General features: G+C 37.9%; 2 protein-coding genes across 11 annotated transcripts in view; both read right to left on the bottom strand.

The window, feature by feature from the left end:
- Positions 1–470: 470 nt before the first annotated feature.
- LOC115584381 (C4b-binding protein alpha chain-like) overlaps positions 471–26835 on the bottom strand; it is a 42480-nt gene continuing 16115 nt past the window's right edge. For 2 of the 8 annotated variants that reach the window (XM_030421761.1, XM_030421764.1), the window contains 11 exons: positions 10051–10230; positions 9070–9249; positions 8776–8955; positions 7797–7976; positions 6945–6968; positions 6483–6656; positions 5987–6028; positions 4303–4366; positions 2054–2111; positions 1849–1939; positions 471–1641 (listed from right to left, as the gene is read on the bottom strand). In XM_030421761.1, coding sequence (XP_030277621.1) covers positions 1853–1939; positions 2054–2111; positions 4303–4366; positions 5987–6028; positions 6483–6656; positions 6945–6968; positions 7797–7976; positions 8776–8955; positions 9070–9249; positions 10051–10230 — 1169 coding nt within the window. In that variant the 3' untranslated portion in view covers positions 471–1641; positions 1849–1852. Of the gene's footprint in view, positions 1642–1848; positions 1940–2053; positions 2112–4302; positions 4367–5986; positions 6029–6482; positions 6657–6944; positions 6969–7796; positions 7977–8775; positions 8956–9069; positions 9250–10050; positions 10231–10380; positions 10561–10653; positions 10728–10998; positions 11099–11270; positions 11460–11562; positions 11660–12519; positions 12856–26835 lie in introns of those variants that run through there. The other 6 variants (XM_030421760.1, XM_030421763.1, XM_030421762.1 and 3 more) reach the window with 6 other exon arrangements.
- LOC115584383 (C4b-binding protein alpha chain-like) overlaps positions 3039–26835 on the bottom strand; it is a 53488-nt gene continuing 29691 nt past the window's right edge. For 2 of the 3 annotated variants that reach the window (XM_030421769.1, XM_030421775.1), the window contains 6 exons: positions 24096–24263; positions 22778–22819; positions 21611–21677; positions 19829–19889; positions 19642–19718; positions 18815–19363 (listed from right to left, as the gene is read on the bottom strand). In XM_030421769.1, the coding sequence (XP_030277629.1) occupies positions 19333–19363; positions 19642–19718; positions 19829–19889; positions 21611–21677; positions 22778–22819; positions 24096–24263 (446 nt within the window). In that variant the 3' untranslated portion in view covers positions 18815–19332. Of the gene's footprint in view, positions 3379–18814; positions 19364–19641; positions 19719–19828; positions 19890–20641; positions 21678–22777; positions 22820–24095; positions 24264–26835 lie in introns of those variants that run through there. The other variant, XR_003984532.1, reaches the window with a different exon arrangement.

The raw sequence follows: 26835 nt of genomic DNA on the forward strand, positions 1-26835 counted from the left end.
AATCAAATCCGAAAATCTAAAGTTTAATTTCTAGCATTTATAGGCTTTAAAGTATATGTTTGTTTGTTTTTTTGACTCCATAATTTAAAAAAATGATTCCGTTACTGCTGTATTATACAAGTTGATTTATGCTCATCTTTCATGTTTGAATATTAAAACAAACAAACAACCGTCTGTCTGTTCTTTATCTCTGTTAACTCCCTTCATCTGAACATACAGAATCATTTCTAGATGTAATAAATACAAACAGGTGCCATTAATGTAAGATATTCTGAAATTCATGTACATTCTTTCAACAAACATACATTCAACCTCTTATTTGAACTGTTAGGATGATATTTATGATGACAAAAAAAACTAATAAATTCAAAGCAAGTATTTTGACTAGTTGTCTGGAATGTTAAGCTCCATTAATCCATTTCTACACTCGGGTCACACAAGATGCAGTCATGATAAGCAAAGACTGTGAACATATTTTACGTGTAACGTTTATTGACGTACGTGAAGAGTTGATTGTGTACACAGTGGTGTGTCTTTTGTTACTGTTTTATTTCATCAGTTGAATCAAAATAAGTACAGACATAAAAAGCAGCTTCAAACCAATATAAAAAGAGTAACATTTGCTTTCTTCTCACACTCTTGAGTTCAATAAATAAAGATTAGCGAGGCGCAGGCAAACATTTTCAGTGATGACAGTGTATACATCTTTATGTAACAAAAGACACCAATGTGTCACAATACTCAAAGTATTTCTGCTCTTCTTCTGTTACTTAACTGAAACTGACAATCAGAAAAGAGGCATCAACATAACAAATCATCACTTTGTGATCAAAAGCTGATTCTCTTAATCAGGTGAAGTTACAGGGCACAAATGTGTCAACATGAAACAACAAACTAATTATTTACACATTAAACAGGAAGCTCAGGTAGGCCCTCAATCAAGCCTTAATTAACTAAACCCATCAACAAGGCTGACATTTATGCAATACACAGGCAAACACACAAATCACAAGACACAAGACGAGCCACAACACTGGCTCGTCTGCGTTAAGGCATACGGAACATATCTTATATGTTCAGGCACTAAATGAGGGACTGTTTCACAGATCCCACTGTCATCTCGGTCATGGTGAAGGCTGAATCTACAGGACTGGTTGGTAAGATGGGAACCAGCTGTATTTAAGGTGAACCATACAAGTATTCTTTATTCGCTTATTATAAGCCATTGGTGTAATTGATGAGCGGAGCCGTGCCCCGGGCTTTAGTGCAAGTCAAGTTTAACATTAAATAACATGGCCTAACCCTCATTCCTTCATAATTACAGAATAGAAAAACAGTTGTGAAGCCAATTATCAACGAACTACTGAAAAGGAGTAATGAGTGGTCAATCAAAAATGAACATGACAGTCAACTCCTCAGAGGAGCCATTAAAGCATAAGTGAAGGATTGCGCTCAATTTTTCTGAGGAATATGAATCTCAGATTGGGGTTCAGAAAAAACACTCTCAGGAAATGCTATAGGCCGGTGCCATTACATGCACATGGACGGCACGAAAACATTCAACGAGACCAGCGACATTCCTCTTCTCATCTGGTCGCTTTGACAGCCAATTGTTTTGGGAGGACAGCATGGCCACGCTTTCTACAGGAGAACAGAAGAAACAAAATTTAAAAAGGAGACATTTCTTAGACAATTTGTAAAAACGTGTCCAGCCCCATAAAAGAGGAAATTAATCTCTTAAAAGTTAGGAGAGTTAGAAGCACAGGACTATGTGGAAGCAGGAAGAAAAAAATAAATATAATAAATCATTCAGATACAGTATGAAAAACTATAAAAGCTTCTGCCCACATTGTCACACTTCGTTCGCGCTCCCAACTGGCAGCTTGTCTTCAGTGGTTTGACCATTGCCAGTTGGGGTTTCCATCAGCCCGACGGCGTCCTGCAAACGATAATGGGTTATAGAGGATGGACGGATGGATTTCTGCTCATCACATCCTTATTTGTTCATTTGGCATTAAATAGTTCGGATGCATGTGGTGGTCCATCTTCTTACCCCGACAGATTTTCCACCTTTGTCGTTTGTGCTATTCCCATTATTGTTCTTCCGAAAGCTGTAATGCAGAAGTGACTGATCAACATTACTGTGTATGTACGAGCAGGCAGACAAGGAGCGAGCGAAACACCCTAATCTATCAAACACCGAGCTACAAAGAATACCTCACATACAGACACGCACCCAACAAAAATAAAAATACTGCCATTAAAAACCAAGCGATGAAGCAATCTTCAGAGCATTCTTCACATTTTTTTATCTTTAATTTAAATGTGAAGAACACACCTCTTCAGCAGAAGGAAACATGCCATACCACCAAATGTTTTGTTGTCTCAGTTTTATCAGATTTCATTATCTTTTTGGCAACGTTTGTGGCCGATTCAGCAGCCATTTGAAAGTGGTGAAACTTTGATGCATATCTAGTTTGACAACTTTTTTAGAGCTGGTGTGACAATCTTGTTTGTTTGTTTTTTTAGACACTCTCCTATACAGCCAGTTCTGCATTACACAAAACCAACTCTACCCCAACAGGAAAAAAGAGGCGTTTCCTAAGAAACATGTCGAGAAAACTGACCAGCAACCACTTCCTATTTTACGGAGATAAAATCAGCCAGTGTTAAAAGCTAAAAGAACCAGGACCACACTTTCTTAATCACTTTCAGGGAAATTCTAAAAATATGTGTGCCTTCTGTAAACTACATGAAAATGTTTAGTGAGTAATCTTAATCTGTCAATAATAAATAAATAAATAAATAAATAATCCATCCATCAATCTTCTGCCACCTATCCGGGGGCTGGGTCGTGTTGGCTGAAGGGTAAAAGGGGCTTTCCAGATGTGTCAATGTTTTCCAGAGATGAGTTCTGTGTCGACCCAGGGTCTCCCCCCCATTGGTCGAGGCCGGAAAACCTTCAAAGAGAGGCATTCTAATAAGATGCTTCACCCACCTCAGCTGGATTCTCTCAGGCGATCGAAAAAACCCTTTTAGGCTGTTCATACCCTCAACCTCATTCTTTCTGTCACTACCCAGAGCCCATGACCACGGGTGAGGGTTGGAATGACGTAGATCAACTGGTAAGTTAAAAACTTTGTCATCAAGCTCAGCTCACTTATCACCACAACATTACAGCTGACGCCGCAACAAGCGCTGCCCGTACATCTCAGGCTGGTAATAATAACAGTAATAATCTGTTGCCAGTTGTTTCGCTCATCCTTTAGACTCGACCTTAGGAGTACATGTGACACATTCGCCAATGCAAATGTGTCAAATCTACAGAAAAGAAGATGATAAACGCAACCAATGCACCTCATGCTGCATTTCGTTGACCTCCACATTTGAATGTGTGTCAACGCTTCATTAAAGCCACCATACAGCACTTGTGTCGTGCTTTTTCGACTGAGTGACATACAGTTCTGTGTAGGAGAGTGTTTAAGTGGAGAAAAAACCCTTATTGAAAAGCCTTACAAGTGCACAAAACTTCAACATGCAACACAGAGACAGACAGACATCTTTCACACAGTGTTTCCCACACATTAATTTATTTGTGGCAGTCCGCCACAATATCAACATTGGCCGCCACATATTGATTTTCTATTTTTGGAGCTGCACGTCCCATTCTCACTCACTCCGGACAGCGCACCCATCACTAAATAGCACAATGTTTAATACTCCAATATAGTGAATGGCGGTGTGATTTTTATTTCGCCGGTAAAGCCAACAAAAAAAGAGGAGGAGGACTATTTAACGCCTTTGGCTTGACCATAACTTCCCCTGCAAAGAAGACGTCTGGCCTCATCATCGAGATTAAGCCACTACAAAGAGACATCATCCTGTGACGCACTGGGGACTTTCCCCAAAAGGTACACTGTGAAAGACGCGTCTGTAAAATGGTGATAGAAGCCTCACAACCCCGTGAAATTACCCGTTTACTGTCAGAATTTGGCCAATTCGGTCCAATAAAATTTGGGGATTCTAGAAGATTTTTTTTGCCCATCGAAATTAGCTCAGCGCTAAACCGGAAGTTAGCTCGGTTGGCGGAAGTCTCGAGTGCGCATGCTCACGCAAGTCTGATTCGGTATGTCCATACTGGTTCACAGTATGAACATACAAACTAAACACAAAGCACAGACATAAGAAAATAAAAAGGTTAGAGAAGCCATGACAAGGATCAAGCACTGTCACTGCCATTAATTGTTAAAGCCATTCAAAGGGTCAGTCTGCAAAGTTGAATGAGACATTGAAACATATTACCGTTGTTTTTTTTTCTTTTTGTAAATGGCAGCACCAGCAGCTCCTGCTACCACCAACACTATGACTAGGAAAAAAGAAAAGATGTTTAAGATGATGATGATTCAAATCCATCGTAACTTAGCCAACGTGACAAATACCTTCTTCAAACACTGCTTACAGCTGTTGTCAAGCCATTACCAGAATATGTATTATTAAAGAACCCCAACAAGATCAGGGTGGGTCGGGATAGTGAATGAAATATATGGCATGGCAAGGTTGACTTTCTCCCTGAATCTTTGTATTGATAAATTGAACAATTATTGGAAGACACGGTTATTATATCTTAATACAGCAGGGAGTTAACGAGGTGAACTGGTGAACTGCATCCCTTAGACCTAATGTGTGTCTGTGCTTGTTCATGTTCACTCCAAACTTTGATAAAGACAAAATAATAATGTAGCAGTGGGTAAATGGCTGACATCATTCTGACATGAAAAAGGTTTCATTAGTAATCTTACAAAGCTTTTCTTTTTTAAACTTAACTGTTAGCATTAGTCAGTGAAATCTTACAATGGTGGATATTACAAAACACAACGCATAGCATGGCTCAACAGTAATGGTTACTAGGTGACATTGGCAAACAATTCATGCCTTTTTTAGCAACCATTTTGGCAACTGGTAAACAGCAAGACGTGCACCCTAAAATAAATACATTTTCTATATATGTTGCATTTATGATATTTAAATAATAGCAGCCACAACAAGAATTTGAGCTCAGGTTTTAAACCAGCTTGTGACTTGACAAGCAGGCAGCACATCAGATCTCTGAACTAAGACAAGACACCGGTTTCAACAGCCAATCAGGACTGCTTACATTCAGTGTCTCTCTTTGCCGCTAGCTCTCTTGACCACATAATCAAACTTCGGACACTTTTTGTTTTCGCCCTTTCATCATTACTAGAAATGCAACTGTGCAAAGTAATTCACTTTGCTCATACATACTCTAAAAAGGTACAAACTGCATTCACTGATAAAAAACAAAAAAGTCTGAAAAGTAACAGAAGTAGCAGTCAGAATATAAGTGGAGAGTCTTTGCTATGGAAATGAAACAGGCTTGTCTTGTTAGTTTCAACTCATCTCTTCACAAATCTTTGATCTGAATCAGTGGCTTGCTGAATTCATTTTTTGCAGGACATATGGAGAACATGACAACAGATGCACTACTGGAATTTTGTACAGGCCCAGCAGGAAAAGAAGGTGAACACATTAACACACCAGATTCAACGTACAAGTCATTTTTATACTGCGATAAAGCTTTTAAACATTTCTATGCATTCAGCCAATGTATAACTTTGAAGTGTCTAAATTACTCAAATTATTCAGTGACTAAAAACATTTTCAGTTTAGCCTACAAAAAGCTGATGCCTGGTTGCCAGCCTTGCAACAACTTTTAAAAGTTACTGTTGAGCCATGCACAGTTAGGTGACAAAGTGGCACATTGAGCAATCACCACATGAATATGCTCGAATGACTGAATGTGTCACTTAGTTCCCTTTTGTCAACCCAAATAAAAACATGATGTCCTCAGAAGTCCTCCATAGTCTACTGTGATATAACCATGCTGTTCTTCTGAGGCCATCATCATTTCATTTGGGTCAACATCATTTATTTACATTCATGCTCTACTTTTCAAGTTGTAACTTACCTCCCACAACCACACCTGCAACTTTTCCATGACTATATGCGCCTGTTTAAAAAACAATAAGGACAGAATTGTGTCATACACTGGGTTTGATGAAGCCATAATTCTCATCTGCTGGTTACAGACACCTTCAGTAAATTTAACATTTTCCGTATGTGTTAAACTTTTTCTTTTCTTTTTTTAAATGTTTCTGGTGATCTTAAATTAAGCAGTCAATTCAGAGCGATACAAGGCTATAGAGTTTGATGTAGGATAAGGGGCCTTGGCGGAGGTATGTGCTCTTTTGAGTGCCATTCTACTTAAAACTTTATTAAAACCTCCTAGCAAAAGAAATTTAAAAAAAAGTAATAAAATAAACACAAAATTCTAATCTTAACCAAAAAGAGAAACTACAATTAGCTGCACTTACAGAATATTCTGTAATTAGCATGACAGTGTGTTTTGCTCATGTTCAAACATAACAGATTGAGACTGATATTCAGATAAAGGCCAAACTTACATTTTGGGGGAGGAGGTGACCACTGTCCATCGGCCTGACATGTCAGGGTAGAGTCCCCTTCCATGTCATAGAACGATCGGCACTTGAACGTGACCTTATCATTGGGTCTGTAAAGGGGTCGATCATCATGAACCAGGTATCCATGTTCAACGTGAGGCACTTCACAATAAATGTCTGCAGACGAAAAAAAAAAGTAAATGGAAATCAATACAATTCAGAATATATTGATTGTGCTCAAACAAACCCACATCAGCGAGTAAAGCAAAAAAACTGCAATCATTTCAAAGTGAAGAAAGCAACTTGTGTAATATTCCCCCATTCAGGTTTAGGTAATTTTATATCATGACACTATCCTGATAGCTTTATACTGCGGTAGAATAGTATTGTATTCTGGAAAATCTAGTGTTGAGTGAACACACTGTATGGCTTCAGATAGTTCTGTAGCATTAAAATGGACTCTACCTGGTTGAGGTGGGGGGATGAATTCTGTGAAAAGAAACAAACAAAAGGGTAATGAGGACAGTGTTACTGCCATCAGAGATGTAGTTACGTCACACAGAGAGATCCAGTGTGTTCTTCCAGTATCATGTGGGAAGCACATGGCTCATATGGAACCCATGAACAAAAACATTTAATGAAAATTCTAAGATATTACACAACACGTCTTGTCTGAAAGGTATGGTACGGTACTGAAGGGTAACCCCACCAATTTTACACATTAAAGTGTGTTTATACATCTCTGGGAGTACTACTGTATATGTGAAAAAAGTAGATGAAGCCTTTTGTGAGTCCAGAGGAAGCTGCATTTAAGCTGACTGCAGTGACTCTGGCTGAAGCTGCGTGGATAGAAATCAATCACATTACAAGTGGCTTCCTCTGGTTTCTAAAAAAAGGCTCCTTGCTACTTTTTCCACTTCCGCAGTTAAATCCCCCCATGACCTTTAAACACACTTTATTGTCCGAGTTACCCTCTAAATCCCCAACTTTGACCATTGATGTAACTTAAAACCTTCTTTATTTTGAAAGCACTATTAATAGTCTGTGAAATGTATTTGTCAGGAGGATAGAGACAGAAGACTTTTCACACTTAAAAATTCAGGATAATCCCATTATTATTATTTTTCTAATTTCAGCAGTCAGCATTTACAAAATCAGCAGCTTCATATTGAACTAATGCAAGCAAAGAAACTTTAAAATCGCAAAAACTACAATCATCCAAAATAACCTTTTTTAAGAGTACAAAAGAGTTATTATTCACAGCGCAGAAAGTTGTTGAGAAAGGTTTGGGGGCGGAGAAAGAAAAAAAACACTTACTGGTACATGTTGGGGGTTCAGGCTTAAATGTTCCATCATCTGAACATGAAACTGAGTTTGTTCCACTGAGTTTAAAACCTGTTTGACAACTGTACTGTACAACGTCTTTATATGTATAGGAAGCTTTGACTGGACTGAAAGAACCATGCTCCAATGGAAGGGGACGATTACAAGTCATCACTGCAAAATAAATATGACATGGACGAAGAACACGTTGTGAGATGGTATTTACGTTGGGGGTTCAAAATCAGAAAAAAACGCTGTTTAAGGCCTTTGCACACCAAGTGTGTGTTAATTTCATTCAAGGAAAAAAACATTACGCACAGAAACCTTGCACAATAAGTCTGATGAGTTTTCTACTCCGAGTTGCAATAATTAGCTATAACTGAAGATGATGTTGTGGTCCTCTCACTTACTGAAAAACTAAAGAAAATTGTGGGTCCACCTAATCCTCAAAACAGAACAGGAGCCAGGAGAAGTTCACCTGCTGATATCACTTCCAGGTATATTTTAGGATGTCAGCGGTCCAGTTTGATACACTGCTAGCTGTACTGGAACCACACATTAATGACAAATCCAGTAATTTCTGTGTGCCAGTTGATCCCGAACAGCCTCTGGGAGTATGTCTACGGTTCAGAGGTCTATATTTCAGGCTCAGTGCGTAAACATGACTGATACAACATGAGGTAGTATTCATTTTGAAAACATGCAGCAAATGCAAACAAAAAACAAAAGGTGTGCAAAGGCCTTCAAACTGGTTGTGGATTATTGTTTCTATTGAGGAACTTGTAGTAGAAGGCTTATTCATTTAATTAATTTATCTGTAAATACAAGTATATATTGTTTTGTTTGTTTTTTGTTACTATAATAATTTCATAACAAAGTATGATTTGAGTGAGAGCAACAGATAATGGAACACTGGTGCAAGAGAAACTTCTTGACTTTGGGAGAAAACATGCTGAAAATTAAAAGCACTTACTGGTACATGTTGGAGGAGCAGGCTTAAATGTTCCATCATCTGAACATGAAGCGGAGTTTGATCCACTGAGTTTAAAACCTTTTGGACAAGTGTACTGTACAACGTCTTTATATTTATAGACTTCTTTGACTGGACTGATAATCCTATTTGCGCCCGGAGGTGGGGGATTACAAATTATCACTGCAAAATAAATATGACATCTATTAGAATGGACGAAGAAGACGTTGTGAGATGATATATTAAAGAAGCTTCCCGATTTCGGAAGAAAACATGCGGAAAATTAAAAGCACTTACTGGTGCATGTTGGAGGACCAGGCTTAAATGTTCCATCATCTGAACATGAAGCTGAGTTTGATCCACTGAGTCTAAAATTTGTATTACAACTGTACTGAACACGGTCTCCATATTTATAGACATCTTTGACTGGATTGAAAGTCCCATTCACCACCAGATGTGGGGGATTACAAGTCACCACTGCAAAATAAATATGATATCTATTAGAATGGACGAGGAAGACCAAATAAGGATTCACTTACAAAAAGGCTTTCAAATCTGTGAATATTGACGGTTTAAACTGCTTGTGAGAGACTGCTGCTTTTAGGAACTTGTTTGATGTACGGTAGTAGACTTGTAATACATTTTAGGGATTTATCCTGAAATTTTAAATGTGTTTTTTCATAATACTGTAGGTCTTACATCACATAAATAACAGGTCCACTTGCAGAGGACCAAAAAACACAACAGTTTTTCAAACCATGGTGCTTCAGCAACTTCCTGACTTTTTAAAATTGTATTCAACAACCTAGTGGGGCTGGGCAATATGGCCTTAAAATAATACGGCCATTTTCTAGGCAATATGGCAATTCACAATATACGTCTTGATATTTTAAAATCTGCTCAAAAAGAACTTCGTAAATGATGAACTGGGCCACAAAATCAGAAATCCCAATAAATCTTCGATATCATTTTCAATAAATAATCTCTCGTAATGTGGACACAAGGACTGACTAGGTAAGAAAAGTATTAGAATAAGTACAATACTCTGGTAAGTTCAGAAACTTCATTCAAAATATTACTCTCATATCAGGACAACATGTTAATATTGCCCAGCCCTACCACCTAGCAGAAGAAGGGTAAGAAAACAATGCAATGAGGACTAAACACATTTTAAAAGTAGCCAAGTATAGAGGACGTGATGTTATTACACTAGTCACATGCAAGAACGTGATGACCAACTAAACAGCGTAAAAAAGTAGTTGTTTTCATTTGACTTACTTTCACATCTTGGAAGTCCAGGTGACCATTTACTGTTTATGTCACATGTCAAGGTAGGCTGCCCAACCATTCTGTATCCAGTTCTGCACCTGTACGTGAGAATAGCCTTGTATCCATGAGGTGGTCGAGAACCACTTATCCAGTCAAGATTTGGGATGTCAAGATCTTCACACTGAACCCCTGCAGGCAAAGAAAATTAAAATGAGAACAATCACATTTGTAAAAAATAAAAATAAGTTTCCGAAGTACATGAGAGTATCATTAACAGCTGAGATTACACTGCCAATATGTTGAGTAAGGTAAAAAAAAAAAATGTTTTAAAACACTTACTGGTACATATTGGGGGAGCAGGCTTAAATGTTCCATCATCTGAACATTCTATTGAAGCTGATCCATTGAGTGTCAAACCATTTCGACAACTGTACTGTACAACATCTCCATAGTCATAGGGGTCTTTGTATGGAGTGAAGGTGGCATCTGTAACCTGAGGTGCCTCATCACATTTCGCCACTACAAAATAAAAACGAAATTTTTTAGGATGGAAAAAGACACCAAGTATTTGTTTAGTAATGTATTTCGTATAAACACATTGAGACTACCAACCTTCACATCTTGGCAATCTGCCCATCCACCCTTGTGCTCCACAAGTGATTCTACTATTACCAACCAATCTGTAACTGTTCATGGAATAAAAATAAAATAAAAAAAAGTTTGACATCATAGAGCAACTTTTGTTAAACTGTATTTCACATAACAATGAGAATTAATGATGCCCCACTGAGCAATCCACTTTAATTAGAATTAAATGTTTTTTCCATTTGGAAACATTGGTGTTTCCTACATTATAGTTTACATTATAGTGTAAAAATACAGTATTCACAACTGCATTTCAAAAACAATTTCTATGAACATGAACCATCACATGAATCATCTCAGTTTATTGGTTACCCTTCATTGCAGGTGATCTCAATATAATCACCGAACAAATTCTCTTGAGGGTAATGAATTTGTCCATTTGGCACTTCTCCAGGAGAGCCACAGTTTTTCCCTGCAAAATAGAAAAATCCCATTAGTATAAAACTCCGCCTTTCAAAATCACTGAATATCTATATGAACTAATGACAACAGACTGGTCACTAGATAATTTTCATGATGATAAGCTGTAATTCACAAGTGGGTTTGGAATACGAGAACAGAGAATAGAAGGTGCTGATATTTACTTTCGCATTTCAGAGTCACTGTACTCCAACTGCCAGCAGTACAAGTAATGGATGAGGATCCTCCTGCAGACATGTAACCAGCAGCACATTCAAAGGCTGCTCGATCCCCATCAGCAAAAGTTTCTTTCAGGATATCTTCGCCCTTTAAATGCATGTTGGGTCCTCCAGTAGGTTTGGCACAGTTTTGAGCTGTGATGAAAGCAGTGTGGACGAGGAAGTGAACGTTAGACCAAACACAAGCTTGTTTATACTAAACATACATATGTGTCCCGAGCTTATCTGTCCAACTCACCATGAGCAGTGATGGCAAATCCCAGACAGCTCAGTAGTAGGAAGTCAGTTACGCCCATGATGGCAACTGGAAAGTCTGACTGAAGTCAGGGAGTTTTCTGGCACAGACGAAAAGCAAATATACGTCAGACAATCAGATGATTACTGGTTAAGATGGTTTATTCTACTGACGTCTCTGCTGAACACATTCAATTTCAGACATGCAAGTTATCCATAACAAGTAGCTACTACACACACACATCGAACTAAAACGTAAACATTAGTTCAGTTGAGGATAACACACACATTACATGCATACGTATATAAATAACGACATGTATTAAGTCTGACGTGTATGTGTATTGACAGAAATGCGCTCAGGCTTGTCGTTTGTAATCGACTGGAGAAAACGTTAACTACACCAAACTCCATTCAAAATCTCTTCATATTTTGCCAACAAACATGACACCGCTTATGAAGCTAATCCTACAGAGCTACTTTACAACTGGTCCATAACGACAGTTTTGACGGACAAATTCGGCATACGTTTCAAAGAACATAAATACAAGGATGTCGATATAGCAGTGAAATGTTAGTCCGTAATACTGGTATATCAGGCATGTTTCCCCTCCATCTTCCTTCGTCAAAACACGATGGGCGGTAACGCGTTGTGTTAACACTAATGGCGCAAGCTTAACTACATTCAACTTTAACACATAGTGGATCTACGCCGAACTTGCCGGTAGAACTTAAGGATACTGAAACGGCGTTGAACTGTCTTCAACTCGACGTATGGATTTGCTCATATCAAATACATTATTAACGTTGTGAAAATCGCAACCTTGCGCAACGCTGGGTTAGCTTAGTATCGTTTAGCTAACGTAGCATCGACGGACGTTGAGACGGTTACATTCGAGTAAAAGCGTTACCGCGGTTCTGTTTGCGGTTTGACAGCAAAAGGATTTATTTTTTGACTCACCCAGTGAAGTACGAAGAGTCTGCCACAATGGCTGCGACCGAAGAGGTGAAGGCTCCTTCTTCTCCGCAGCTCTGATGTCGGAAATGGGTTCGGCTTCCAAACTGTGACGCAGTTTTCCTCTAACCGAAACTGCCCCCGACTTAAAGACGAACTTTGAGCCCGTGGTGTGAAATTGTTTATATCAATGGAAAACGTGACCATAAAACGGAAACAAGCTGTCATTAAGCACACGGTTAACAAATTAAACGTCAATAAAGGATTCTAAGCTGTTTGTTTGTCGTCATTTTTCTTACATCTTCGTGGTTTTTGAGATCTTGGGCTGAGGGGCACAGGTGCGTTCAAGGCCTCAGTTCTTCTCAGAATTTCGAGAACTTCCCTTAAAAGCTTTGGGTCTGTATGATATTTTATATGTTATGGGTCATTCTATGGAAACATTTTTCTGTCCCCAGCCTTTAGAGAAAAAATGACACCTAAAACACACTTTGTATTATTATATATTCATATTTTATAGTAAAACAACAGGTTATTTTAACAATTAATCAGTTATTCAACATTCCCTCAGTAGTGCTGTATATTTAGTGCAAAACCATGTATTTTCCTTCCATTTCAAATGCAGTAATGTAAACATAACTATCAGTATAAGGCAGTAATGACATGTGAAAACAAAATTAAAAAAAAAAAAAAAGAGACAGATAAATATTTTCTAAATAACCATGTCATGGTTCCAAGGAAGTACAGTGATGTCATCAGAGTGATTTTTAAGTCCTCTTTCAGTTGACCTCACTGGTTTGAGCTATGTTGGTAGGGAACTGTAGAAATGAATAAAATATGAATAAAAAAGTGCAATACACATGGATTTAATGACGTGATTTAGTGAGTTTCAGATGATTGACAACATGTGGTTTGAGGCCCTGAAGCAGCCATTTTGTAGAATTCATTTTTTGTGAATATGATGTACCCTGGCTTTACCGTCAACCGGTCCTTCACATTTCCCAGCAAGACTTTGTAAGCCATCACCCAGAAACAACCATCATTCTAACACTAACACCACCACTGTAGCCAAAGCATTCATAGAGTGTGATGTAATGGACCCAACCCCGGTAGAGTCAATAACGGGAAGTGACGTATTCCCCCTGAGCGATACGTCCTGTCTTTTCTCTTTTTATAAGTAATGTTCCTCTTTTACATTGTTTTTCTCCTTCCTTCCCAAAAACTTCAAAACACCCTGATGAGAGAACAACCAGAACCTTATCTTCAAAGTTGCAACCAGGCTCTCTGATGTGTAGCTTCTGATGGGAGGGCTGTTAAATGTATCCTGCGTCCGGCCCTGCACATCTTCTTGTGGACAGTTGGAATTTTTATCACATCAATTAAGACGACTTATCTCCGTGCCGTAAAACACCTCACCGCTGATTCATTGTTGCCTTACCTGGGTGAGGTATTTGCATTTAAAGATTGTGAGGAAACGATCCCTGTTTGTTCTAAATCACATCACTCATGTTATTAGTTTACATTAGATTCAAAATTAAATGGGACAGAAATGCCAACAACAAGAAGCTTTCTTTATAAATGTATTTTTAATCGACATCACTCTCAAGTCACACTTACGTATGTGTCAAAATAAAGCCAATACACATGGAGTCAGTACAACTGCATTTGGCGTGACAGAGATGTAAGCTGCGATATTTGTGAACAGGAAGTGAGGGTTTGGCTTTCCGCAATGAAATTCCGGTGTGTGAATAACGCCCATCCACTCCTCCCCCCCCCCCTTCAGAATGGTCTATTGTATGACTTGTTTACATGGAAGAATGGAGTGGAAATTAAATGACCAGGCTGACTGCATCTAGTTGATTCGATAGAATTAAGTTCACTTTATAAACAAGCTAGGAAATGTTCACAGAGCATCCCAGAGCAACGCCTAGTTCCTCTTTCTCAGTCAAATTTCCATTGTGACAGTTCTTGCCTCACTTTATTAAAATAGCTTCATTTCACTTGGAAAAAAATTAAGTACTATTACTCACTCAAGAAATCAGTTGTGTACTTTTGATATTTACATCTATTTTAAGAAAATTACTTTTTATAATTGAGTGCATTAAATATAAGATATTTGTACTGCCCGTATGAGACAAAAGTCATATTTTAAAACAATATCTTTAACTCAAGTACGACTTTATCGCACTTTTTACAACACTGATTGTAGTATTTATTTTCTGAGCAAACATGCGGTGAGAGATTATCAGTTCTTTTTTTTAAACGCTTTAAAAAAAATGGAAAGCCTGGTTAAGAAAGCTTTGGTAGGCCCGAGAAAGTTCTCAAATCTGAATTAACAACACACTCTGATAAACACGCTGAAGCACATCATGACCCAGACTCCTCACAAATCACCACCTTATCAGAGAACCTTGGTATAAAGAATGCAGCCACCAAACCAATAACACAGGGGCTGATGTGACTTCCGAAGAACGACCACACATGCAGGTCACTTAGCCAAATGTGGCATTCGCCTGAAGCGAGCCCGCCTCTTCCTCTTGACGCGCTTCTTCGTTGCTTTTGTACATTTGTTTACGATGCACAGAAATATCAATAAGAACGCAAAAGATCCCCAGCGGAGCAGTAAATACCAAAATGGCTCCCCTGTCTATGCCCTAAAAGGACAAGACTGTTGTTTTTTTTTAAAACCAACATTTTGTGGAGCTAATTGAAAGGAAAAGTTTACCCAAAAATTCCATTTACATCACTACTACCTCACTCCCACGCCGAAGGAAAGTCAGGTTGAGGTTTGTAGTCCAAAAAGCATTTCTGGAGCTTCGCTGCAAAATAGCGTTGCAACTGAAGCAACTGAAAACCACAAGATGGTTCCACACAGCTTGTCCGCCTTTATCCAGAACTTATCAGGTCCTGAGATCCCAAACGGATTTAAAAAGATGTTATTTATAATGCTGAAATCACCACCTTAGGCTAAAAGTGTTAGCCTACACCTTGGTGGTGGGTGCCCGAGCTCGACCGTGCACCTATGGGATAAATAATGTCTTTTCAAATCAGTTTGGGTTCTCTGGACCTCTGGAGACTTGGGTTAAGCCGGACGAACTGTATGGAGTCATTTTGTTTGTGTTTTTGGGGTGTTTTTAGTGTTTTAAAACAAGTCCCCATCTACTTCAGTTATTAAAGAGAATGTGGCAATGCTCTTTCGTGTGTGAAGCTTCAGAAATGTCCATTAGACTAAAAAAACTTCATCCCAGGTTCCAGTTTGCACACGGGTGATGAGACATAGACAGAATTTGGATTTTTGGGTGAACTTTTCCTTTAAGACACCGAGTGGCTTTTCTAAGATTTAAAAGATCAAAAATCAAAGTGAGTAAAAGAAAAAAATAATAAATATGCTGAAGTCTAACCTGCTGAAAAACAAATATTCAAGAGTTTTATTGATTTAATTTGTAGAGACTGGTTTCCTGTGTCAGGATAGGTGATCGTGGGAGCCTGGCAGGTTGTCAGAGGTGGAGTTGTGGCCGTGGTGGTGCTCATTGTGTCCACACAGTCATAAATGTGTTGGCCCGATGAGTAAAAGGTAAGTCATCACAATGGCATGTTTTATGAATGGGAGCCTTGTGCAATAAGGATTTCCCAACAGACAACTAACTAACATTTTCCTATACTTAATGCCCCTTTGTGTGGGATTTGCATTAGAACTGAACAGTTTTGATGTAATACATGATTTTTTTGTCTTTTAATCACTTCTTAAAACTGACTTTTATAGACTTTCCTTTATGTGATGTGGCCCTTGTGTGTCCATTCTAACTCTAGTCTTGTTTTTGTGTTATTTTATTTATTATATTCCTGTTATTTGGCCTACTTTATTTATTTTTATCTCTTTCATCTCACCCACTTTACCAATTTTGAATCATTACCTCTGTTATCTCAACCATTTCATGCGAGCGATTTTATCGTCCCCTGTATTTGTAACTTGTATTATTGCTTTGTCTGTCAAAGCACTTTGTAAACCTTGTTTTTAAAAAGTGCTATAGAAATAAAGTTTATTATTGTTATTATTTTCTAATATGACCACTAGGAGGCACTAAAGTCAAATCTACACAAGTCCATTGTATAAACCAGTGCTGAACAAAGTGGGCCTGCACTAAGATTAAATTTGGCTGGCCAGATGTTTGTAATAAAAAAAAATCTTTCAAACATCTTTTTAAATAACATTAACCTTTATACTGGTTCTTATTTTTTGGAGTATACATCTATATATATATACATCAAATATGTAGGATCCCTAATTATTATTTTTCATATTCTGAGCACGCCGTACAGAATGACCCTTTGCACATGAAGTCATTTAATTAAAGGAACTTATGACCCCTTATAATGTTTTGTATCTTTAAAAAAAACCTGCAACACAGTAGTTTTCAGTTTTGGCACCCCTGAAATAAACAACATACAGAACATAGTCTGATCCTGACACCAGAATTAGAGCAGTTAAAGAAACATGTGAGAAGAGTGTTGGTACAGAGGAAACACGACTGAACAACTCTCACAGACACTTCTGAAGCGACTGATAGACGTTTCGATGAATAGTAAGCCTTCTTATGGCTTGGCTTCCTGTCAACTTCTCTCCTTCATTCACACTGTTTAAAGTACTGACAGGTATGAAGCTTCCCGCAGCCAAAATACAAGCATCAAGCTTGCTTAGTTTTGACCTCTATGGATGTATTCTTGAAGCTACAAGCGTCCATAATAACAACAAGGAAAGCAAAGATAAGCACTTAATACACATTTGTTGACTACAAACCCACTGTTAGCTGCCATGAAAGCATTTTCACCTGCCGCAACCACAATCAACATCCATTATGGTTGCAGAAAACACATTAATGCACACAGTTTAGATAAACCAAAGCAATTAGGGGAGATTATGAGAAGCAGTGTTGTAAAAGCACCCAGCAGTCGTACTTGATTAAATGTAAAGATAGCCTAGTAGTTGAGTAAAAGTCTTACAGAATGTGATATTAAATGATATCAGAAATACAAGAAATGATGCACATATTCAGATGTACAGTATATATATATCCTCTATACTTTGGGTCAACCAGTTATTGGATCTGATTTTCAGCATTTTTCTGATCATCAGAATCATTTTTTCTTTTTCTTTTCCTTTTTTTTTTTTTTAAATCAGGTTGCTGCCAAAATAAATAAATTAAGAAATACGCTACTATGGGCTGTGATGCAGCATTTAATCTGCATAGTAACTGGTTACTGAAGTTATCAGATGAATGTATTAAAGTAAAGAGTGTGTAATATCTGTCTCCAAAATGTAATAGAGTGGAAGTTCAAAGCAGCAGAAAATGAGTGTGTAACTAAAGTATACCTAAAAATTGAACTTGAGTGAATTTACTGTTACATCTCATCACTGTTATAAAGTATTATGATCACATTTGTAATGTCCATATTGTGCCAGAGATCACCAGTGGGTTATTCCATACCAACTCACCAAGGGCCTCCCAGTTCATGTTGTGGATTTGTTTGTTTAAATTCCCGGGACCCTACAGAATCCTGTCACTGTACTCAACATAATATTTAAGTGATGAATTTCTCTGGTATTGTACTGTAACACCACCACCACTAGATGTCCATCTGCCAACTTGATCAAAGTATCACAATATCACAGACAATTTTCTATTCTGGGTAAAATCCACCAGGTGGTACTATAATAAAAAGAAATGTTAGGGGATGTGTTTTTTGATCAGTTCTCAGTTTGTATTTAATTCAGTTAATTTTCTAAATGTTTGATTCTATTATAGCGTGTCTAAAATATTTGAGGCGAGTGTGACTTTGAGCTGGAAAAACAAAACTCATAAATCAAATCCACAAGTTTAATTTCTAGCATTTATAGGCCTTAAAGTAAATGTATTTTTCCTGTCTCCATATTAAAGAATTGATTTAATTTTTGCTGTATTATACAAGTTGACTTATGCATAGCCACATCTGTATACTGCATATCAGACGGCTCATCTTTCATGTTTGAATATTAAAACAAACAACCAACCGTCTGTCTGTTCTGTATTTCTGTAAACTCCCTTCAGCTGAACATACAGAATTATTTCTAGACGTAAAACATCATTTAAAATCTATCATTTTCCTGTTGCAAATGATATCAGCTCATTTTTTAAAATTCAAATAGTTAGAATATTAATATTTGTAATGACAAAAAGTGATAAATTCAAAACAAATGCAAAACAAGTATTTTTACATATTTTGTGTAACAGTTAAGTACATAAAGAGTTCATTGTGTACACAGTGGTGAGTCTTTCTTACTGTTTATTTCATCAGTTGAATAAAAAAGTACAGACATAAAAAGCATCTTCAAAACAATATAAAAAAGTATTTTTCTTTCCTCACACACACACACACACACACACACACACACACACACACACACACACACACACACGTAAAATGTAACAGACAGTATTTGTGTCATAATACTCAAAGTATTTCTTTGCCTTTTCTGTTACTATGTGAAACTGACACTCTGAAAAGAGTTGAGGCATATGGAACATACCTTTTATGTTCAGGCAGTATACGAGGGACTGTTTTACAGATCTCTGTAAATGGCGAAAGCTGCCTCAGAGGAGCCACTTAAAGCATAAGCGAAGGATTGCGCTACATTTTTCTGAGGATTATTAATCTCAGATTGGCGTTCAGAAAAAACACTCAGGAAATGCTATAGGCCTGTGCCATCACATGCACATGGACAGGACGGAAACATTCAACGAGTTCAGCGACATTCCTCTTCTCATCTAGTCGTATTAAAGGCAATTATTTTCGTCCAAAAGGATTGACGCGCTTTCTACAGGAAAACAGAAGAAACAAAATTTAAAAGGAGACATTTTTAGACAAATTGTGAAAATGTGTCCAGCGCTGTGAAAGAGGAAATAAATCTCTGAGTGAGCAGGTGAGTTCGAAGCACAGGACTACTTGGAAGAGGGAAGAAAATAATCTTTTTACTCTTGGTTCCAATACCATTAATATTAAATCATTAGGATACAGTACAAAAAAAAAGGATGCAGTATGAAAAAAAATCAAAAAGCTTCTGCCCACATTGTCACACATTGTTCTTGCTCATACCTGGGGACTTGTCCACGGTGCCCCTCCCCCGAGGTTTGACCATTGCCAGTTGGGCTCTGCTTCAGCCCCACGCCATCCTGCAAAGGATAATGGGTAATAGAGATGGATGGATTCTTGCTCATCATATCATCATTTGTTCATTTGGCATAAAAATAGTTCAGATGCAAGTGGTGGTCCTTCTTCTTACCAAGAGAGCTACTTCCTCTTCAGCTTCTGGAGCAATCTCTTCAACAAGGCGCTTCTGACGGCTGTAATCCAAAATTAAGTGATTAACATTATTGCGTATGTACGAGCAGGCAGACAAGGAGCAAGTTCAACACCTTTATCACCCACAAGACTATAACACCAGGCTACAGAGAATACCTCACATAGACACACACATACAAAGTGCCAGTAACTCAATTTAAATGTGAAGAACACACCTCTTCAGCAGAAGGAAAACATGCTATACCACCAAATGTTTTTTTGTCACAGTTTTATCAGATTTCATTATCTTTTTGGCAAAGTTTGTGGCCAATTCAGCTGCCATTTGAAAGTGGTGAAACTCTGATGCATATCAAATGCCAGCAACCACTTCCTATCTTCTTCCACCTATCTGGGGGTTGGGTCGTGTTGGCAGCAGAGTGAGAGGGGCTTTCCAGATGTCTCAACAAAACCTCCAAAGCGAGGCATTCTAATCAGATGCTTCAACCACCTCAGCTGGATTCTTTCAGGCGATCGAGAAAAACCTTTTAGGCTGTTCATATCCACAACCTCATTCTTTCTGTCACTACCCAGAGCCCATGACCACAGGTGAGGGTTGGAATGATGTAATAATAACAGTAATAATCTGTTTCCAGTTGTTCCGCTCATCCTTTAGACTCGACCTTAGGAGTACATGTGACACATTTGGCAATGCAAATGTGTCAGATCTACAGAAAAGGAGATGATAAACACGATCAATGCACCTCATTTTTTCATACCATAACTGGCTTTATCAGCAATTCAGCATTTCATTGACCTCCACATCTGAATGTGTGTCAACGCTTCATTAAAGCCACCATACAGCACTTGGGGCAGTGCTTTTTGGACTGAGTGACATACAGTTCTGTGTAGGAGAGTGTTTAAGTGGAGAAAAAACCCTTATTGAAAAGCCTTACAAGTGCACAAAACTTCAACATGCAACACAGAGACAGACAGACATCTTTCACACAGTGTTTCCCACACATTAATTTATTTGTGGCAGTCCGCCACAATATAAACATTGGCCTCCACATATTGATTTTCTATTTTATGAGCTGCGCATCCCATTCTCACTCACTCCGGACAGCGCACCCATCACTGAATAGCACAATGTTTAACACTCAAATATAGTGAATGGCGGTGTGGTTTTTATTTCGCCGGTAAAGCCAACAAAAAAAGAGGAGGAGGACTATTTAACGCCTTTGGCTTGACCATAACTTCCCCTGCAAAGAAGACGTCTGGCCTCATCATCGAGATTAAGCCACCACAAAGAGCGCCAGGCCTTGAAGCCAGTTTTTTCGTGGTAAAGCCATGTAAATATATCATCGTGTGACGCAATGGGGTCTTTTTCCCAAAAGCTACACTGTTAAAGACACGTCTGTAAAATGGTAATAAAAGCCTCACAACCCCGTGAAATGACCTGTTTACTGTCAGAATTTGGCCAATTTGGTCCAATAAAATTTGGGGATTCTAGAAGATTTTTTTGCCCATCGAAATTAGCTCAGCGCTAAACTGGAAGTTAGCTCGGTTGGCGGAAGTCTCGAGTGCGCATGCTCTCGCAAGTCTGATTCGGTATGTCCATACTGGTTCACAGTATGAACATACAAACTAAACACAAAGCACAGACATAAGAAAATAAAAAGGTTAGAGAAGTCATGACAAGGATCAACACTGTCACTGTCATTAATTGTTAAAGCCATTCAAAGGGTCAGTCTGCAAAGATGAATGAGACATTGAAACATATTACCGTTGGTCTTTGTTCATGTTGTGAAGGACAGCACCACCAACTACTACTCCTGCTGCCGCGAGTACAACTATGATGAAGAAAAAGGAGAGATGTTTAAAGATGATGATTCAAATCCATCATAACTTAGCCAACGTGACAAATACCTTCTTCAAACACTGCTTACAGCTGTTGTCAAGCCATTACCAGAATATGGATGATTAAAGAACCCCAACAAGATCAGGGTGGGTCGGGATAGTGAATGAAATATATGGTACGGAAAGGTTGACTTTCTCCTTGAATCTTTGTATTGATGAATTGAACAGTTATTGGAAGAAATGATATAATATCTTAATACAACAGGGAATAAACAAGGTGAACTGGTGAACTGCATCCCTTAGACCTAATGTGTGTCTGTGCTTGTTCATGTTCACTCCAAACTTTGATGAAGACAAAATAATAATGTAGCAGTGGGTAAATGGCTGACATCATCCTGACATGAAAAAGGTTTCATTAGTAATCTTACAAAGCTTTTCTTTTTTTAAACTTATCTGTTAGCATTAGTCAGTGAAATCTTGGATAGATATCATGTACAAAACACAAAGCATAGCATGGCTCAACAGTAATGGTTACTAGGTGCCACTGGCAAACGATTCATGCCTTTTGCAGGACATATGGAGAACATGACAACAGATGCACTACTAGAATTTTGTACAGGCCCAGCAGGAAAAGAAGGTGAACACATTAACTAAGAACACACCAGATTCAAAGTACAAGTCATTTTTATACTGCGATAAAGCTTTTAAACATTTCTATGCATTCAGCAAATGTATAACTTTGAAGAATCTAAATTACTCACACTATTCGGTGACTAAAAAAAAACATATTTTCAGTTTAGCCTAAAAAAAGCTGAAATCTGGTTGCCAGCCTTGCAACAACATTTAAACGTTACTGTTGAACCATGCACAGTTAGGTGATAAAGTGGCACATTGAGAAATCACCACATGAATATGCTCGAACGACTGAATGTGTCACTTTGATCCGTTTTGTCAACCCAAATAAAAACATGACACCCTCAGAAATCTAGTCTACTGTGATATAACCACGCTGTTCTTCTGAGGCTATCATCATTTCATTTGGGTCAACATCATCGATTTACATTCGTGCTCTACTTTTGAAGTTGTGACTTACCTCCTCCTACCACAGCTGCAACTTTTCTACCACTTAACGTGCCTGTTTAAAAAACAATAAGGGCAGAATTGTATCAAACATTGGGTTTGATAAAACCATGATGCTCATCTGCTGGTTACAGAAGCCTCAAGGTGCAAGGGAAGAAATGTTTGTATCTGGTCATCCATTTACTAAGCTTGATCTTAGTTGTTTTGTGTCCAGTCTTTATGACTTGAAAAAGTTTTGTGAGGACAATCTTTATGGGTTCCTCAACTTTTTTTGCAGGAAACCAAATGGGGATGTTTCATTTTTTTTTTTTTAATTCATGTTTGAAACTATGGAAGCGTATTGCATTCACTTGAAAAAAATAATAATAATTTGAATAATTTTTTTCCTGTTTTTCTGACTAATTATTTTCCTGTTTTTCTGAGTAATATTTTTTCTGAATCATCTTCGAACTCCCGCGAGAACCTCTATCCTGCAAGTGACGCCCATGGGCCTATAGTAACTCCTGCCCGCACATTCATGCAAACATTGCTATGTCTAGCAGATCTGAATAGGCTTTCCTTCTGAACAACTGCAAAGTCCTCAGGTGCCTGTGTAGAGTCGACAAACTAATGGTAAAACCATGGATATGACATAAAGATAGTGTCTTAAACCAAGCTCAAAGTAAATCTGGATTAAACTACACAAGTCAGTCAAGATTGTTTCCATCAAGCTCTCAATAAAGGTATGAATATGGCTATTGTTTCAAATGCTCTCTAAACTCAGAAAAAGAATTATTCAGAAAATCAGAAAAAAAATTACTCCGAAAAACCAACCATGAAAATAAATTACTCCGAAAAACACACCAAAAAAAAAAAAATTACTCAGAAAAACAGAAGAAATTACTCAGAAAAACTAACCAAAAAAAATAAATAATTCAAGTGAATGCAATACGCTTCTGTATGAAACAGAGTGGGAAAAAATTATATTATTATATTAATTATATTTTAAGTATATTTTTTTGCACGTGTTAAACATTTTCTTTTTTTTAAAAATTGTTTATGGTGATCTTAAATTAAAGCAGTCAGTTCAGAGTGTTGAATTTGTTGAATGTTGAATTAGGCTTGATTCATTTAAAAAGGGGCCTTGGCGGAGGTATGCGCTCTATTGAGTGCCATTCCACTTGAAACTTTGTCAAACCTCCTAACATAAGATTAACAAAATGCTAATCTTATCCAAAAAGAGAAACTACGATCAACTGCACATACAGAATATTCTGTGATTAGCATGACAGTATGTTTTTTGCTCATGTTCAAACGTAACAGGTTGATTTTCAGATTGAGGCCAAACTTACATTTTGGGGGAGGTGATGACCATTTACCATCTGCCTCACATGTCAGGGTAGCGTTCCCATCCATGTAATATAACCCTCGGCATTCGAACGTGACGTTATCATTGGGTCTGTAAGGGGGTTGAACATTAGCGTAGCCATGTTCAACGTGAGGCGCTTCACAGTTGATGTCTGCAAACGAGAAAAAAAAAAAAGTAAATGGAAATCAATACAATTCGGAATACATTGATCGTGCTCTAACAGAATCAACCCACATCAGTGTGTAAAGCAAAAAACTGCAATCATTTCAAAATGAAGAGACCAACATGGGTTATATTCCCTTAGTGGGAAAATGTTTATGTATTTTAAAAACAGAAATCCATAAACTGATCTACTGAACTCAGAACCTTACAGATAAAAGGAAGGTTTGTATATGTGTTAAGAAATATGCCATCACTGGGGTCATTCAACTGAACAAGCTGCACAATTTCGTTGAGTAAACACACTGTATGGCTTCAGATTGTTCTGTATAGCATTAATATGGACTTTACCTGCTTCAGGTGGGGTGACGATTTGGTGAAATGAAACAAAACAAAAGGGTAATGAGGACAATGTTACTGCCATCAGAGATGTAGTTACGTCACACAGCAAGATCCAGTGTGTTCTTCCAACATTATGTGGGAAGCACATGGCTCATATGAAACCCATGAACAAAGACATTTAATGAAAATTCTAAGATATTACACAGCACGTCTTGTCTGAAAGGTATGGTACAGTACTCAAGGGTAACCCCACCAATTTTACACATTAAAGTGTGTTTATACATCTCTGGGAGTACTGCTGCATATGTGAAAAAAAGTACTGTGAAGCCTTTTGTGAGTCCAGAGGAAGCTGCATTCAAGATGACTGACTGCCTCCAGTGACTCTGGCTGAAGCTGCTTGGTGAGAAATCAATCTCATTACAAGTGGCTTCCTCTGGTTTAAAAAAAAAGGCTCCTTGCTACTTTTTCCACTTACGCAGTTAAATCCCCCAATGACCTTTAAACACACTTTACTGTCTGAAATTTGTGCAGTTGCCGTTTAAGTCCATAACTTTGACCACTGATGCAACTTAAAATCTTCTTCTCTATTTTAAAAGGACTATTAATATATTTTGTGAAAAGTATTTGCCAGGAGAATAGAGACAGGATAATCCAATATATATATACATATATACATATATACACATATATATATATATATATACATATATATATATATACATATATATATATATATATACACATATATATATATATATATATATATATATATATATATATATATATATATATATATATATATATATATATAGCTAGCTGCTAGCCGCTCACCGACCCACACAGCCTACCTACCGAGTTGACGGAGCGGACGCCACTGGCAAGCCCAAAACTGGATTTAGCGTAAATAATGTCCAACACGCTTTTTCGCGAACATTTCCGTTACGTTTGCTTTGTGTCTGGTGCAGGAAGAAACAGTAAAAATGTGCTTTTGTCACAAGCGGATTTATAACCTGCAGCGGCGCAAGCTGGACCCGGATTTGCCCGCGGTTCGGTCCCATTCTGTTCTGTTCATCTAAACTGACTGTTGTGGATTGTAATGAGATTAAACAAGTCCAGACCGAGTCTGTTCGGGTCTGAGGAGATCCGGAGACGCGTGGTCAACAAAGTGGGATCGGAATCTGTGGATGTTCATGTGTAGCTAGCTGCTAGCCGCTAACCGACCCACACGGCCTACCTACCGAGTTGACGGAGCGGATGCACTGGCACGTCCAAAACTGGATTTAGGGTAAATAATGTCAAACACGCTTTTTCACGAACATTGCCGCTACGTTTGCTTTATGTCTGATGCAAGATGAAACAGTAAAAATGTGCTTTTGTCACGAAAGTGTCCAAGCAGCAAGTTTGGTTGTTGAGAAACAGGAAGATGTGGGAGGGACATCGGCGGATGATTGACAGCAGCAGTGATGTGTTGGAGACGGCGACAGAGATGGCAAGTTTTGAGAGTTGAGAGATTTGTGACATATAGCGTGTTTGGAGTGTATAGTTAGTGTGTTATGTAGTGTTTGGTGTGGTGTGTTTAGTGAGTAGTGGAGTCGTGTTGTGAGGCAAACCAAGGAGGAGACGGCTGAATGTGGAACAGGCAGGAATGAGCTGAGGAGCCTGAGGCATTGTCTGCATTTAAATGTAAATAGTTACACATAACTTTGTAAATTTCAAAAACTTATGCACCAATTTAGTAAACAACAATTTATATTTGCATTATAACTAATGCAATTGGTTCATTAAACATATTTTTGGTTTTCACAGTAAAAAAAAAAACTTTTTCTACTCTGATTTTATGTTATTTAGTGATTTTAGGTCCATAGTGTTAATATAGTACCTTAAAATGAAAAAATAACTGTACAGTCACACATGTGAGGTTGTGCTAAAAATAATTACACCAAGTAAGGCAAGGTAAATAGTTTTTAAGGTGAAATATAATGGTATAATCAAAAGTAGTCAAAAACAACCAATTATATCCATGACGTCCCACCTTCAAACACAGCCTCATTTGGCCATCCATGAAAAAGCTACTTAACCTCCCACTTTTCTATGAGAATACATGCTTCCTACGGGCAATGCACTAGTCGCATAAAAAGGTCCACTTGCAGAGGAGCAAAAAACACAACAGTTTTTCAAACCGAAGCACTACAGGAACTTCCAGACTTTTTAAAACTGTATTT

The sequence above is a fragment of the Sparus aurata genome, chromosome 7 (genome assembly GCF_900880675.1).
Source record: "Sparus aurata chromosome 7, fSpaAur1.1, whole genome shotgun sequence".
Classification (NCBI taxonomy): Eukaryota; Metazoa; Chordata; class Actinopteri; order Spariformes; family Sparidae; genus Sparus; species Sparus aurata.